Consider the following 16,955-nt stretch of genomic DNA (forward strand, 5'->3'; position numbering starts at 1 on the left):
TTTACTTGTTTTTTGGTGTTTTTATTATTTTTTCTTTTATTTTTTTAAATACCATCTGGAACGAAATTAGTCCGCTGGTATATTTAATTAAATATATCTTTAATTTTCTTTGTTTTTTTTACTTTTTTAAATACATATACATATGAAGACATATTTGTACAAAAAATTGTAATTACAAATATCTAGTGTTTAAAGAAAAAAAAGTGTATACATTTATATATATCACAATGATATATTTATATATAATTTATGTCTATAATAATAAGTAATAATAATAATAATGTATAAATCAGCATGGGTGACAAATTGTGATATTTTTTCTTCATTTGTTTTGTTTATTTTCTTCTTTTTTTAAAGTTATCTATTAGAAATATACTTACATTGCTTGATTAATGTAATGTAAATTGACTTTTTTATTTACAAGGTAATAATAACTTTATGAGGTTTGTGGCTGGAGTGTTTTTCATTTAAGAAAGTCGTTAATACGGTGCGAACCTGTTGTAGCCACTTCTATAAACTGCAGCCTGTAAAAAAAGAGATTTAAAAGTTTATTATAAGGTGTGAATTTGTGAAAACCTCTTTCATATACAGCATCTGGGGGGATCCCTAATTATTGTCGAAGACTTTGTGACGTTTAGAGATGGTAATTAATTATATTGAGTTTTTATTCAATTTTTACATTTTGGTAGCCGAGCAGTCTGGACTTTAACGCAAACTAAAAACGTTTCAAACCATCTCAAAAGAAATAGTAAGGATAAACCCCCTTACTACCTTTAAAATGCTAAATTTACAAAAATCTTGGGGTAATTTTTTTTTCCCTAGAGGGTGTTATGTAAAAAAACCTACCCCGTATCCTGCAACTGGACCAATTCCATGGCCGAGGTAAGGATCAGCGTACTCACGGCCATAGCTGAAACAAGAAATTGCGATATATAGTAATTGGTAGACAATTTGAAAAATCGCTAAATAAAGCAATGTGAAAATACAAAATTATGGTTAAAAGAAAAAATGCACAGCTACATAATACAGAAATAGCTTTTTTTGTTATGACTAAATGACAGCAAATATTTTCTAGAGTATGCTTTGTTTAAATAAAAATTAATTTAAATATTTCACTTAAAACTAAATTATATTTTCTATTTATTTTTGACTTATCTTTGAAAAATAATTTTACCATAGAAATGTTAATAAGTATACAAATTAAAAGTTTAAAGTAGACACGTTCATAAAACTTAGCTTCATGCTTTCAATAGGTTGAACTCCCAAAAACTATGTAATCAATTAGTTTTAAAAAATTGAAAAATTCTTTACGATCAAGCCAATAAAAACAAAAAGTTAAGTTTTATAAATACAAAAAAGTAATTAAATTTGAAGTACATTATTCATCTTAGAAATAAAGTATTAAGCTTAAATTCAAATCTGAGGATAAAGCTGCTGGTTTACTACATATCTACAAAAGGAAAGCAATAATGGCTGGAGAGAGGAAAAAAGCAGGTGCTTGCTCGTTCTAATTACCCGGCTACTGCTGCATAGCCTGCCACAGGCTGTGCAGCCGCTGCTGCTGCTCCGTACGCTCTTGCAGCGACCGCAGTATAGGACGCGGCCGCAGCGTAGGAGGCCTGCTGTGCCGCTGTTGACAAAGATCCTGGCGCCTTCAACAAAGGCGATGCGGCTGCTGCTGCCGCTACCTGATTAAAAATCAATCAAAATGCCTTTTAAAAGGATGCACAAAAATAAAAACGGTTTATTTTCAATTCTCACTTTTGTTATCATTACTTTTCAAATGTTCTTTTTTTTTTTTAAATATGAATCAATAAATTATAAGTTTTATTTTGTTGATTAAAAATTAATTTATGTTATAGGCCAAATTTTAAATTATCTTCATACACTATGACACAAACTAGCTAACACTACAAATTTTGTTATCATTCTTCTTGAAATCCAAAGAGTTAACAAAATTATATTAAAAAATGTCCGAAATATGTTCAGTATAAAATCAGTTTTAAAATACATAGGATCTAATAGAAATGTTCTTCATTCTCTATCTATGCTTTACAATATTGTAAAGAGTGCAAACATTTTAGAAATCTATGTCAACTAAAATAGGGTAAGGTCCTGCAACATTACAAATAATAATGGATAAATTCCAAAATAACAAACTTAAAAAAACTGACGGTACTACCGAGAAAAAAAAAGGAATTTGTACTTTGTACACTTACTAAACAGTAGCGCTTATTTTAAGTTAAAAGGAATTCATCCAGAAATTCTCTTTTTTTCGTTAAAGCAGATACACCCAGTTTAACATTTATCTAAAATTCAATTTAGCTAATTTGTTCTAATCAATCTGTTAAATCCTGTTTCCAAAAGTTCATTAGTGAAATTCATAATGTACGATTACAAATAAAAATATATATTGTACAAAACTATGGCATATAATGTGTAAAGCATTCAGAACAAAAACAATGTATTAAATTAACACGTGAAAATTAGTTCTAGTTATAAATAAATAAAAACATAACTACGATTGATATTTTTCGTCTTATTAAATTTCCAAAGTTAAAACTTTATATGAAAAATTAAACTATAAAAACGTTTGCCAAGATTACACCTAGCTAAATTATTTACATATCACACACACAAATTAGGTATGCCACTCGTTCATATCCGGGGCATTGCAAATCAACTAAGTCCAATGAAAACAAAACAAAAAAAATCTAACACAAATTTTCTTTCTTTTCATAATACCTCAGTCGGTGTCCCCCCTGACCCCTGAAACATTTATAATAAAATAATAAAAAACAGTTTAAAAAAGGTTGAAAACAAAAGGGGAAAACATTTCTTTGTCAACTTTAAAAAAAATAAAACGGAAGGAAAAAAATTAAGGGATTTGGGTTTTAAACATGTTCTCGTTCTGCAATATATACCCGGTTTTTCATGCCTGGAAACATGTTAAAGCTTTTTTTTTTTTTTTTTTTTTTTTAATTAAAATCAAATTCACTTACAGGATCCTCTTTCAGTCCTAATGAAATCCCGGGTAGGTTCCCAGCAGCTAGGAGGCCCTGAAAGAAATGCGACCCTTTGAAATTAAACCTCAGTTGAGGGGGGAGACGGTAGTTTAAATAAAGACACCACACTATCTTCGCGTGCCACAATTATATTCAAAAGCCTCAGATGCAATATAAAACGAATAAACACAGATTTGCCCAATTTTACATTCACTTTTCACTAAAAGGTATTTTCGAATATAAAAATTAAATGGCAACATCTTTGAGAACCGTCGTGGTCAAGTGGTTAGGGCATATAACTCATATTTGCCAAGTTTATGGTTATTTAATGAGTTATCTGTTTATTATTTTTTTGTAATCAGCAAAAGCTGAAGGTCGTGGGTTCGAATACCGCTCGTGACACTAATTTTTTCTCAACCGTCTTGGCAGAAAAATTGGAAGTTTATGGTGTAACCCATGGATTTTAAATTAGAAGTAATGTGTAAAACGTATTGCAAAGTACTTGTATTCAATTCTCTCCTCCTTCAATTCTTTTTCCATTCACTAACGCTCTCATTCTACTCTTTTCCACTAACTTTCTCCTCGTTCAACTTTCTTCCACTTACTAATTCTATCCTTCTACTCTCTTCCAATCATTCCATTGACTAACACTACTTCAATTCTCTTTCACTTGCTCACTCTCTCTTCCATCACTCAACACTCTTCCTCTTACTAACTCTCTTCCACTCATTCCACTGACTAACTCTCTCTTCCATCACTCAACACTCTTCCACTCATTAACTCTCTCATTATACTCTTTTCCACTCATTCCATTGACCAACTCTTTCCTTCAACTCTCTTCCACTTGCTCACTCTCTCTTAGACTCATTAACCCTCGCTGTCAATCCCTCAACGCCTGCCTACTTACTACTAAAATTTTCTCATTTGACATTTTAACGCTTACTAGCTCTCTCACTCGCTCACTTTCTCATTCCACTATCACCTTCGATTATCTTCTACTCAACACTCGTCGACTCATTAAACCCCTCCTTCTTCAACACTCTTCCATTTTCTCACTCTCTTCCACTCACTCGACTTTCTCCTTCAACTCTCTTCCACCCACTGGAAATTCATTCAACTCCCTAATTCTCTTTTCCAACCACCAACTTTCACTCCCTTCCCCTCACTGTCTATCACTCGACATCGGTCAAGTCTCTTCCACTTGTTATCCAACTTCAACATAACAAAACTTGAGACATCGTGATGAATTTTTCCTTGTCAGTGGACATCGAAACAAACTGAACTTTTACAAGCTGGCCGCAGCAAAATGCTTGAAGAATGTTATGTAATGTGCCTTTATTGTACTACCAAGACAGATTTTTAGAAATAGGACAAAGTGATTGTGTAAAGGGCCACAAACTTAACAGGGGGTTAAAAGTAAAACGCGGTCAGACATTTGACATCTTTTTTGTTCTTTGTATGTTGTTGCACTCGAACAAAGGGGGAATGGTACTTATTACTCGAATAAGACATTACCATGTTAAAAAAGAACAAAAATATAAGGTGATAATTACCTGGAGCCTGTAATTGCTATCAGAAGCGGCATGTGCAGCTAAAATGGGATCATAGTAGACACCACTGAAACAAACAGGAAACAATTCAAAACTCTTTTTATAAATTTCATTCAGCATCACAATTATAAGTGATTGTTGCTTTTTTTTTTTTTTTTTTGAAAATTGTAAATTCAAATGTCTTTTGTTAAATGTATTTTATTTTATTTTTATATTTTATTAAATTCTATGATGCATTACATATCATTAATCTTTTATTAATTAGAACATTAATTTTGTTTGTGACACTAAATAGCTATTAAAAATAAAATAAAAATTCAAAATAAAAATAAATATAAATCATTCCTTTCATTAATAAATACGTATTACCCCAACACAGAATCAAAGCTGATTTAAAGTCTAGTCCCACAAGGCATCAAATACAATATAGTAATGTGCTTCTACAATATAAATAAACTAAAAGAAAAAAAGTAATGTAATTAAAAACATAAAATATAAAGAACAATTAGTTGATTAATAGTGATTCAAGCGGATCCGTTGCGACCAAGGCAAAATTTCACCACAGCCACATATGTGAACCATGCACTTCAGGCTCATTCAAATGCAACACACAACAGGACATATTTACAAACACAAACCTAATCAATTTCTTTCATTTTAATATTTGGACAGCATTATATATTAACTGTATTGTGAGAATCAATTTCAAAGTGATTACAGGACTCAAAGTGAAATTTGACAACTCAGTTTAAAAAAATGGTGGCATTGGCACATTGTACATTAAAATAAATATAAAATAAAAGAGATAAGAACTGCCAACAGTCATTCAAAACATTCATCAACTCGTCGGAAATGTCTGAAAGGTTTAAAAAGTTACTTAGTGATCCAGTAACACTTCACCGTGTACCACCTCGTTCGGTCGACTCTCGCTCGATTGGTGGGACTCGGCTTGAGTGCACGTCGAGACAATGTTCATATACCCAAAGCCTTGATAAAATGTACAAAAAGTTAGAAACTGATGTTTCAGGCTCGTGGCAAAACACAAAATAAATAAATAATAAATGAAAATAAAAGAGTAAGGAGATAACAATATTCGAATGGTGTATACGGTGTATATAGGCATTACCAATTATTAAGAAAATAATAATAATAATAATAATGAAAAAATAGTAAAGAAAAAAAAAGTGTGGGATAAATTTTATGTAAACACAAAAAATTTATTTCTGATCCTCTCATTAGAATATTGCTGATTTGGACTGTCAAACACATTTCCGCATTTTTTCCACTCTTTCTTCCTCTCTCCCACTACTCTCTTACTTACACTTTCTTTCACTCATCCATTAATGAATATTCACTCTCTCATATTTATTCTCTCTCTCTCTCTCTCTCTCTTTCAAACTCTTTGTTGTTTTTTGTTTCTACTGTTTTTCTTAGTTGTCCTTTTATGTGCTGTAATGTGTATTTTCATAGTTTGCTGTAGTACACAATGTGTGTGTTTGTAAGTCCGTTTTTTTTTTTTTTTTTTTTTTTTTAAACAGATTGTTTTTGGTCAGTGTGTTAATCTTGTTGGAAGTTTTGACAAATTTGTTTCCTATGTACTTCTTTTTTTGGTACTGGCTTTATGGCCGATTTGTTAAATTAAATAGGTCAGTTTATCATACTCTTTTCTTATGTTATTGTGGTCCATTCTGATGTGTCGTATTTGTTTTTGGTATGTTTATTAGTTTATGCCTATGTTGTAGTTGTTTGACATTTTTTGCCATAATTACTAGTACTTTTTCATGGGTAAGTAAGTAGTACAGATTTTTTTAATCTGGCTGTTTTCACCATCTGAAGTATGTGTTCACTGTTTGTCTGATGAGTTCAGATTTCACAAAAGAACATAAACCCACAGCTGAAAAGTTGAATGGTAAAGTTGAAACATGTCTGACAGATCAAAGAAGCGAGGATGATCAGAAATGACAAAGCTTTATTTATCAGTGAGAAATCTTAAAAAAAGAAGAAAAAAAATTGTTATATGAAAACACATTTTCCCTGTTTGTCCTTTGAAGTTTCGTTTTATCTGTTTCTACCAAATCCACATACAAATGTTTTGATAAGATTTTGCAAAATAAATATTATACCTATTAGAGACATCCTGAAACATCAATGCCTAGCGACTCTATAAAATTAAAATGGCCGTTTAAACAGCCAGCGTGTTAAATATAATGTTAATTATTTATTTTTTTGGAAGAGGGGTTGTATTTGAGCTGGCAGCGCCCTCCGTGGGAGTGGACTGGCAAAATTTTGGTTTGTTAAAAAAGTTTGTACTCACGGTGTGTATCCCAAGGCGGTTGCCGCAAGTGGGGAAGGGTGCCTTGCAAATGCCGCCGCAGCCGCTGCTGCCGCCGCTGCCGGAAACGCGGCCCTCGCCCGCCGCTGTATAGCAGCACCTCTCAGCGCCGTAGCTATACAACACTCATACTCTCACTCAACCAAGCACACATAGCAAGTTAACATACCAACTAATAATTTTCATTTGTTTTGGTGGACACGTTCGGTTTAACTGCCATTTGTAGGTGTGTACAAGAGAAAAAAATCATTGTCATGCAATCACATAAAAATGGTTTGATTTTGAAATTCTCCACCACAAAAAATAGACAAAAGTTATACAAGGTATATTAAGGCCAATGCAATTTTAGTCTACAAAGATTAGCACAACACCAGGGCAACACAAATATCTACTGCACTAATAGTTTATATAAGTATATCCCTTTTATATATAAATTTGAGCAAAGAAAAAGGAATGTGGTTGCATTTGGTAATTTACGTCGGTTATTGTTAACTTGCTATTCACGTGCCACAATTGTTTAAAAACTGTGTAAAAAATTGAAAAAAATAAATTGCACAAATAAGATATTTTTTGTTGTTTCTATTGAGAGCATGTTCCATTTAATGACATGCGTAATCAAGTAAAAAACACACAAATTATGTAAACTGTACATCATACACAATTATGCAACACATAGTCAACTCTGCTAAAAAATAAAAATAAAAACACTGTAGTTATTTTAAAAATAAAAATTGCCAATACTATGTAGTAAGTACTAATATCTAAATGACCCTTAAAAACCCTGGCATGGCCAAGATATAGAAAAGAAAAAACAAAATTGTGCTGTTCCCCCATGCAAAACAAACTGGACGGCTAAAAATAAGAAACCAGCAAAAACAAAACAAAATAAAAAAAAAACAATCGGTACTGCAGATTTATTTCCCGAAGAAAAAAAAGAAGACGTTATACAAAAATTCGTATAAAGTTAGGAGACCGACATCTTTTTTAGCTTTTTCTTACCATATCCATTTCAGCATAAATTAAAATAATAAATTTCGTGGACACCAGAAAAAAAGAAATAATATATTATCCATACTAAAATATGGAGCGTATATGAGGCAAAAGGATGATAAGCAAATTATTAAACATATAATGATAAATATGAATGTAGTAGCATCATTTAGGAGTTACCAAAACACAATAATTTCCTCTGTAGCCATTTATATCAAAATTTAAAAAAAAAAAAATTCCCTCAGGACAAAGTATTTTATAATAGGCTGTATAATTCAACTTTCCCACATGGTTTACAAATTCATAATCTAAACAAAACTGTTAGTTTTCCAATCCAATATATTGTTATGAGGGTATTGGTAAGAAAATCGTGCGAGTGCAAGACTCGGAGGGTACGGTAAATAAAGAAAATGATAATTACATGGGAGCAAAACATGAAAGAAAAGTCGAGGTACCTTCGCTTCGCACGGCATAGTGCTGCCAACCAAGGCCATGTCACCGCCAGTCTGTACCCTGCCAAATCATTTATTTTCGTTCATGTGAGATGCCTTTTATGTGTGGACTTTTTTCTTATTCATTTGAAAGGGGCCAACCTAGTTGATGTTGATATAAATAAAATTAAGACAGCCCTTGTAAAGAAATGGTTTTGAAAATAATAAAAATAGAAAAATAGGCTAAAAATTTAATATGAAATAATTTGCTTTTTTTGGATTTAAGCTCAATTTTTTGATGAGAACATTCATTTAGATAATAAAATTAGCCTTGATCAAGCAGAATGTTTATTTGCTTAATTCAGACACATTTTTTAACCATTGTAATCAATTTTGGCTAACCTATGAACCTTCACACATAACGTTAAATGTAAATAATATTCAACAAACAACTCCTAAGCCCAGAGTCAAATAAATGTACTCTTGTCTACAAAAGTAAGCAATTTACAGAAATTTCTGAAACCTGCTGCTTTTAAAGATATTTTTTCTTTTATGTTGCTTTTAATATTCTCTTTTCAAACTTTCAAAGAATCAGAAACGCGTGTAATTATTACACTCCATAGTGTATTCTATATTGACTACGGTATATTCACACATCATATTCATGCATGTCCCATTATTTAGCGGAGGTAAATTCCTCAAGATTACTGAGAAAATATTTTTTTTTTTTTTTTTTTTTTTTGTAATGCTCTCCTTCCATGCTCATCATGAGTGAGAGGAAATTTTAATTTTTATACTCTTTTTTTTTAAAATAAGGACGAAATACAAAAGTTAGTCCGTGTGTGGCCTGCTTAGCACAAAAAATGTATCCACAAAAAGCTTGCAGCAGGGCACTAGAACTATTACAGCAACAAGTGGTTTAAGTAACCAAAACCCAATTAGTCTTAAAAAGATGCCACAAATATTAAATTTCACCATTTTGTTCTAATATCTTCTGACTCATGCCAGGCTATTTAGTCGGTAAGCGTGTTGCATGCATGTGTATTAATATAAGTTTGTAATTGAAATAAATATTTATATAGTTGTTGTACAGGAAAAGCTAAGTTCAATCAATTTTTCGACATACCTTCGGGCCATTGTAGACATACAGCTGAAACAAAATAATTACCAGCATTGCAATTAATGTTGTTTATGTAAAAAAAAGTCTTGGTAGGGAATCATAACATATTTGCCTTATTTAAACATAAATAAGTTTAAAAAAAGATAAAAACTATGTAATTTAAATGTCAAAAAATAAACAAGTGGAAAAATTGGTAATAAGAGAGATAAAAAAGTGCAAAACTAATTCTTAAGTGCAAAAAGCTACTTAAACAAATACTCTACTGCAATTATAATATATTTCTTTCTTTCTTTTTTTTAAATGAAAAGATAAATTTTCTAAATAATAATAATAACTAATATCACAGAAGCTTTAGAAAAGCTACGGATGGTAAGAGTAAATTTATTGATGTTTTGAGAGCTCACCGAGATTAGGCAGGCTCCCGGTCCTAGTGAGAAATACTAAAATACAGAAATGCCTTGTAAACTTAGGGCATTCAATATTTTTTACTGCTAACAACATATCTAGCATTTAAAAAGAAAAGTAAAAGTACCAAGACAAACACTTAAGTAACGCTTTGCTAGGGTCGTTTTTTTCCACAAGCACTCTCCTAGACATAAATCTAAATCTTACTCTATTTTATATGAAGACTTCTTTAAACTACAAATTTCATTTTTTTTTTAATTTAAAATAAAAGATCAAGGCCATTTTTTACTGGTGCTCTATATTGGCTGAAAATAAATTCTAAATTATTTAAAAAAAATAATAAGTTTATTAAAGTGTATGTATATAAAACATATTGAAGTTAAAAGATGGCAAAATTGGAAAGTGCTTAAGAAAAATTAAGAAATCAAATAAGCCGTACAAGGATTTTAAAAGTACCAATTCATCAAGCAAGGCATCTGCACTAAGTTAAGGTACTGAAAATTAGAAATGAAATGATCATTTTTTTACAGTTTTTAAAATTCGAATTTATTGCTGTTAAAACTAAAATAAAACGAACTATCCTTGGTGACTTGGTACATCACACTTGTAACCGAATAGAAAGCAAAATCTACAAGAAATTTATGGTTTCACAAGAATCGGATAGCACGTGCGGCCATATTCAATTGGGGGAAAACATATAAAAATATGGCAGGTTATTTGTCAAAATGGCACATCAGAAATCTGTCTGGCCCATTTAAGAAATAGCCTGACTTTGGTATTTAAAAAATAAATAAATAAAATAATAAGATATATACACATTGAAAGGGACGAAAATAATTTCAACAGAGAGTAAAAAATTAAATCTGATATTTGAGTTTAAATTTGAAAAAAAAAAATATACAGAGGATCTTGTAAGTTTTAGAAATGGAGCAGGACAAAACATTCAAACGCATTCACAAGTTGTTAAACTAGGGCTGACGTGCAATCTACATTAGTATAAAAAAGGAATAAAAGGCCCTAAGCGTTAAATTACAGTTTTTTAAACACTTATCTGGTCGCTCTTAACCACAGTGTACATTCATTGCAATTGGAAGAATCGCATTATACAACTTGCAGATTTGTTAAAAAAAAATGTATATATACATAAATAAGCACTTTGTACAAATTGTATGTGTTAATCTATAATGCTTTGCATGTCAGAGAGAAAGAAAATAGTAAAACTTACTAATGAACTGTGTGATTTTACAAAGCCAATCCAAATATTAACTATATTTTAAAACATAAAAAACTTAATACCATGAAAGATATAATATACTAAAGGTAATATGGCAAAAGTGTTTGTCATATAAGCAGGTCTTATTCTCAAGTTGAAGGAGTGGAAAATCAAAGCAGTCGAAACACAAGGTAGAGAGAGATGAGTGAAGTCCACAGAACAGGAAAAGTGGACAGACCAGGAGAGTCAACTGACATCGAGTCCCAAGACTATGATGAGCTGACCAGAAAGAGTGGATAGATGAGAGTCAACTTATGACAAGTAGAGACCTGAGGCTAGGAAAGTCCACATAGAAGAGTCAAAGAGAGATAATTAAAAGTAAGAGGGGGTAAAGCATGTGGAGGCTGGGTGGGCATAGCAAATGTTGTCTTGGTATATGCCTATTGTTAATAAATTTATTGGGAGGAAATTCCACTAATCTAATTGAGGAGGAGTTGAGACCGGGAAGACTATTGCCAAGCAGTCCTAGATTAGAGAACAGGAAAGGCAGAAAGAGGCTGGATTGGCGAATGTTGTCTTGGGACTATGTAAATCCGAAGTCAGGAAAGTAAATACACTAAATATTGCTTGCTTCACTTATGTAGATCATCCACACTGTTTATAGAACGATCATCAAAAAAGACATTTAGTAAGTATTAGTTATTTTGACTAAGATCATTCCGTTCAAGCCTAAGACCATTATAATAAAACACTTACAGATAGTTTTGATAATTTTGTAAAATTGAATGGATCGGCCTTGTAAAAAAAGCATGTACATTAAATGAATCTGTCTAGTGTTATAAATTGGTAATTAAAAATAATTAAAGATTTAAAAAAACCTTGAAAAATAAGCATTTCTTGTAGATAAATGACAAAATCAACTCACCACCATTAGGTATCGTCGGCGGCTTCTTAGTTTGTACTCTAGCTGTTGCGTTGTTGACCTGTTTTTTTTTTGAGGGGAAAAACAGAAAACATGTTGAGACATTCGATCTAGATAGTGTGAGTAAAAAACCCTAACTAATTTATACTTAATTTTAAAATTTAAGGTAATTTGTATTTATTAAGTAATTTAAAAAAGTTTAGTAAGAAGTTAACTAAAATTTGTAGAAAAAAATTGTAAAAGTTACTTTGAAATTTGTTTTGTGAAAACAGAAAATGGAATAAACTAAAATTTTAAATTTGAAGATTTGCAATTAATGCAGTAAAAACATTATTCAAAATGAATCAGAGATTCAAAATATTGAGTTTTATCTAACCTTGTGAAAAAATAATAAAACAAACTAACTTAAATTTACTTATATTCTAGATGCTTAGGTTAAATTTGAAACCTTGATTTGTATTTATTATAGTACACTAAAAAAAACTTAATTATCTCAAATTTGAAAAAAAAAAAGGTAATTTGTTTTGTGAAAAATATGTTAATTTGACCATGTAAAAAAACAAAATTAAATTTACTTATAATCTATGACTTAATTTTCAATTTGAGGTAGATTTGTATTTATAATAGCAAATTTTAAAAAAAGGTCAATTATCTTGAAAAACAAAAATTACTTTAAAGTTGGTTTTGTGAAACAAATGAAAGTTAACTCATTAAAAAATTGAAGAAAATAGAAAAAGCTTTAATTTATGAATTAAACTTACCTCAGATAAAATTGGCCAAAGACTTAAGGTCAGTATAGCCAACACTCCTATTTGCAGACAAAAGCTCAGTCAACAAAGTAATGTCATATTCTGTTTAAGCAGGATCCTATAAAAGTTATTATACTGAAGTTTAAATCTTTTTAGCCCAAGTCCTCAAAGAATTTAGGAAAGGGGGGAATAAAAAAAGCCCTTATTTGACATTGCTTTGTTGAATGCGGCACCTTTTCATCACTTTTTTTTAGAAACACTCACTATGTGGTCGCAAATGTAACTGCTTCAACAAAGACAATATTTGGAAGCAATCGTAATCGTTTACTGAAAGTTTGTTACTGGGAAAGAAGGTAAAAAGCGGCAACACAAGATTGCAACTGTAACAATTAGGTTTCACTTACATTCATTCAGTTGTGAACATTAAAACTATGCACATTTATTATGGAATCAATATTCTAAAACTAATCAAGCAATCCTCATTCTCAAGGCATGTAAAACTACTGTTCTATTTTAAAATAGCTGATTTTTTTAAATATTTATTAAAAAATGTTAATTTTTATGCTAGTAGCAAAGAATAGTTTTGTATCGATTAACTCGACATTTAGATACATATTTTTATATGAACGTATAACGGAATAATGGTTAAAAAAAAAAGTTAATTAACGTTAGGTTTATATGGCTAGACAAGACAAAAATTATTTATGTATTCTTTGCCTGTTTTAATACCAGTTACTTTTAAAATAGTACTAAAAATACAACAAAACGCAATATGTAGTTTATATACATTAAAGAGCTTGCTTTTATTTTAATATTTTTGTAAAGTTAATAAAGTATATGAAAAAATACAGTAAATTAAAATAAAATAAAATTTCAATATACAAAATCATGCTCTTTGTTAATGAGCCAGAGATTACACATAAGCGCCACAAAGCGAGAGTTTGTAGTGGTGTCGTGCTTTGTCAGGTTCATAGAGGAATTGTTACAAAGGTATAAATGTACTTATGTTATGTGCTACCAGATGATGTAACGGTTCATGCACACCTCAATCTTTCTTCCCTCAACCACTGTGCCATGGAGTCTCTCACGTGCGGTGTCTGCATCGTTGCTATTTGCGAAAGTTACAAAACCGAATCCCTACATGCAACACAGACAAAACATGCAATGTAAACAACTGCATTTTCTATAGATATTAAATAATAAAAAATATTCTCCTTCATATTGTATATATGTTTTTTTTTTTTTTAATTTTAATTTTGCAAGGGAGGCCAACGTGCAACAAATAGGTCATCCCTTTAAAAAAAAGAAAAAAAGAAAAAGAAAGAACAAAAATTGCACTTTCAATTGTTTCAATTTTTACAGGAATCACTCAGCAAGGTTTTGTAAAAATATATAACTATCAAATTTTCATTTTTCACTTGGCCAGCCATGTTACAAAAAAGAGGCCAAAAGCAACATATATCTGTTTGGTGTATATTCGTATATTTTAATTTGATTATTATATGATATTAGATAATTTAGGTTGATCGCAATTAATCTTGATCTTAAATATATAAAGAAACCCAGCGCCTATGAAAAGCGCATTTGGCTCGACTTTCTAAGAGGAAACTTTTGTATCAAAAAACAAAATAAAACTCACTCTTACAAAGGTCATAAATAAGATATAACTACAAAACGATTTTTAAACGAGTGCAGCAAAATATTAATCGTCATGCATTAATTTATAAATTCTAAACAAAAATAATTATAATTATTAATTTTCGTAAATAATCAATCTAATCAACTCAAAAAGAAAAAGTGTATTACAATAATAACAGTTATATATCTAAAAATATATATATATAAAGGCTTTCATAAATAAGTAAAAATTAGAGACATTTTATAATATAAAACATAAACTAAATGACGAACTGGCAGGGCCCACAGCTACTTAAATGTCAGTTGAAAACAAACCACTGCGAGCCATAGTGGAAGCAGCCAGATACTGTACAAACTTAAAAAAACAAAAACATATTCTACAGTGCGGAGTGAGTCACGGGTTTCAGAGCGACGGAACCGGTGGCTACGAGGGTTTCGGGACCTCAATACACATTCAACTCCTGAGTTACACCACTGTACTTAAAAACATTAAATACTGCTAGGTGAGGCTAACTACAAACAAATGTGGGGAACAAATATTGAGAGGGGAATTTTTTTATAGTCTTGTCTTGGCATAGCTAGATTACAAATTTATTAGTTTTACGAAGGAGCTTTCAGAAAGTTTTGGCATAAACCTGCCTCATTTTTGCTTGACAGGTCCTGGGAGGAGTATGAATCATTGCACCATATAAAAATTCCAATTTAAATCAGCAAAAAAGACTTATAAAGATGAAATTTAAACCTGTGCATCCTTGTTAACAAGCTTTTATAAATTTGGAAAATAACTTTATTCCTTTCAAACATTCTCAACATCAAAATAAAAAGGGTTTACATAAAAAAAATCTACAAAATTAAAACAATCCATACACCAACATATAACACTGGAATACAATAATATCCGGCCAATTTTCATAAAAATCCTTTCATTATTACTATCGAAGAGACATTTCCATTTTGTCTCTCAATAAAACTGGAAAGTTTTGCACTCTGATCATTTTATCCAAAAGAATGGCAAAAATATGCGACTCATTTTTTTTAATCCGGCCTCAAAATCACCGTTCATACCTGTAATTTGGTACCTGGAGCCTCCACAGAATAGTCAAAGAAACTGTGTGGCCTAGTCAACACAATTCCATACCATTAGAACGTTTAGAAAATTAATTTGATTAAATATTAGGTGTATACATAAGTTTTTCAAATTTCAATTTTCACCCTTGCAAAAGCGATCCTTTACTACCTGCTAGGTCTGTTAGCTCTAGGGTGGGAAAAGCAAGATTCAAAGAGATTGTTAAGAAAGGGGCAGTTCATCCCCAAAGCCGGTCTAGAATAAATTGTGATGAGTACAACATGAAAGCAGATGAAATTCATTTCAGGCATTGCTTGTAACAAGAGTTTGACGACAGGCAAAAAACGGCAGATGCCTCTTGAAATTTATGTGGATTATAATAATTATGTGGGTCAACATTGGTTCTGATGCTTTCATAATGGAGACCAGCCCACACCAATGCCTAACAAGCTTATAAGCAACGACTTATTAGAGGCATTGAAGGATGAGAACAAATTAACTGCAGAGCTATCAGAGATATTTCAGGTATATTGAGTTCCCCATGATTGTCCCTCAGGAACAAGAAAGACCACGAATAAGAAGGGTTTATTTCCTATTTGATCACTGGGGTTGAGAAGTGGTCCTTTACAAAAATGTTAAACACCGAGGGACTGTTTGCAAGAACGATGTCAAGAGCATGACTGCACTCTCGTATGGTCCTATTGTCCTGTTGATATTTGAGGAATAATTTATTGGGTACTGTTACCGGACAAACCCTTGGCAGAGGTATACGGTGCGTAATTAGAGCACCTTGGTCAGTGTTGAAGGAAAAACGTCCAGTTCTGGTGAATAGACACAGTGCCGTGTTTTACCATGACACAGCTATGCACAGAGGGTAAAATCGGACAGTTAGTCTGGCAACAAATGTCCCACCCTCTACTCTCTCACCACCTTCCAATTTTTGCTTACATTCCTTAAAGAACCATTTAAAACTTAGGGAATTATTGAACGAAAATACTCTGGAAATCGGACTGATTTCTTCTTGTGTAAGTCATAATACTTTTTACATAAAGGAGATATTTCTGCGTTTTGTTACTAGAACTTTGGCATGTTGTAATAAACAAAGTAAATTATGTCTTGGATTAAAAATAAAATACATATATATTTTTAAAGTGCCTTTTTTTTGTATTAAAACTGAAAAAACTTATGCACAAACCCAATATTTCTTGGTAAAATATAAATAAAATAAAAATATTAAAATCATAAATTAGCTGTTTTTATATTGTTGGCAACTACTTTTTTTAAGCTGTCATAGTAAAATTAGGCCAAATGTTTCGTGAAATAAAAAGTATCCAGCCAAAGAAATATTTAAAAATCCAATTGCTAGATGAAAATTTCTTTGATGACTCCAATAGTTTAAAATATTTGAGATTAAGAAGGAGATCGACCCACACAATCTAGTCAGCAAAATTTTATAAAAACAATTTCTGAACAGATAATTTTTTTTCCTTGAAAATTTCTATAATTAACTGAATCTTCTATCATTTGCATCACC

General features: G+C 31.1%; 1 protein-coding gene across 8 annotated transcripts in view; it reads right to left on the reverse strand.

Moving 5' to 3' along the window:
* Positions 1-325: 325 nt before the first annotated feature.
* Positions 326-16,955, reverse strand: part of LOC106672208 (RNA binding protein fox-1 homolog 2) — a 91,266-nt gene continuing 74,636 nt past the window's right edge. For 5 of the 8 annotated variants that reach the window (XM_014403443.2, XM_014403441.2, XM_014403440.2 and 2 more), the window contains 10 exons: positions 13,762-13,854; positions 11,972-12,029; positions 9,435-9,458; positions 6,870-7,002; positions 4,559-4,622; positions 3,003-3,059; positions 2,746-2,769; positions 1,516-1,688; positions 847-910; positions 326-524 (listed from right to left, as the gene is read on the reverse strand). In XM_014403443.2, the coding sequence (XP_014258929.1) occupies positions 480-524; positions 847-910; positions 1,516-1,688; positions 2,746-2,769; positions 3,003-3,059; positions 4,559-4,622; positions 6,870-7,002; positions 9,435-9,458; positions 11,972-12,029; positions 13,762-13,854 (735 nt within the window). In that variant the 3' untranslated portion in view covers positions 326-479. The remainder of the gene's footprint in view (positions 525-846; positions 911-1,515; positions 1,689-2,745; positions 2,770-3,002; positions 3,060-4,558; positions 4,623-6,869; positions 7,003-9,434; positions 9,459-11,971; positions 12,030-13,761; positions 13,855-16,955) is intronic. The other 3 variants (XM_014403442.2, XM_014403438.2, XM_014403439.2) reach the window with 3 other exon arrangements.

This window comes from Cimex lectularius, unplaced genomic scaffold (assembly GCF_000648675.2).
Source record: "Cimex lectularius strain Harlan isolate CLEC.00 unplaced genomic scaffold, Clec_2.1 scaffold17, whole genome shotgun sequence".
Lineage (NCBI taxonomy): Eukaryota > Metazoa > Arthropoda > Insecta > Hemiptera > Cimicidae > Cimex > Cimex lectularius.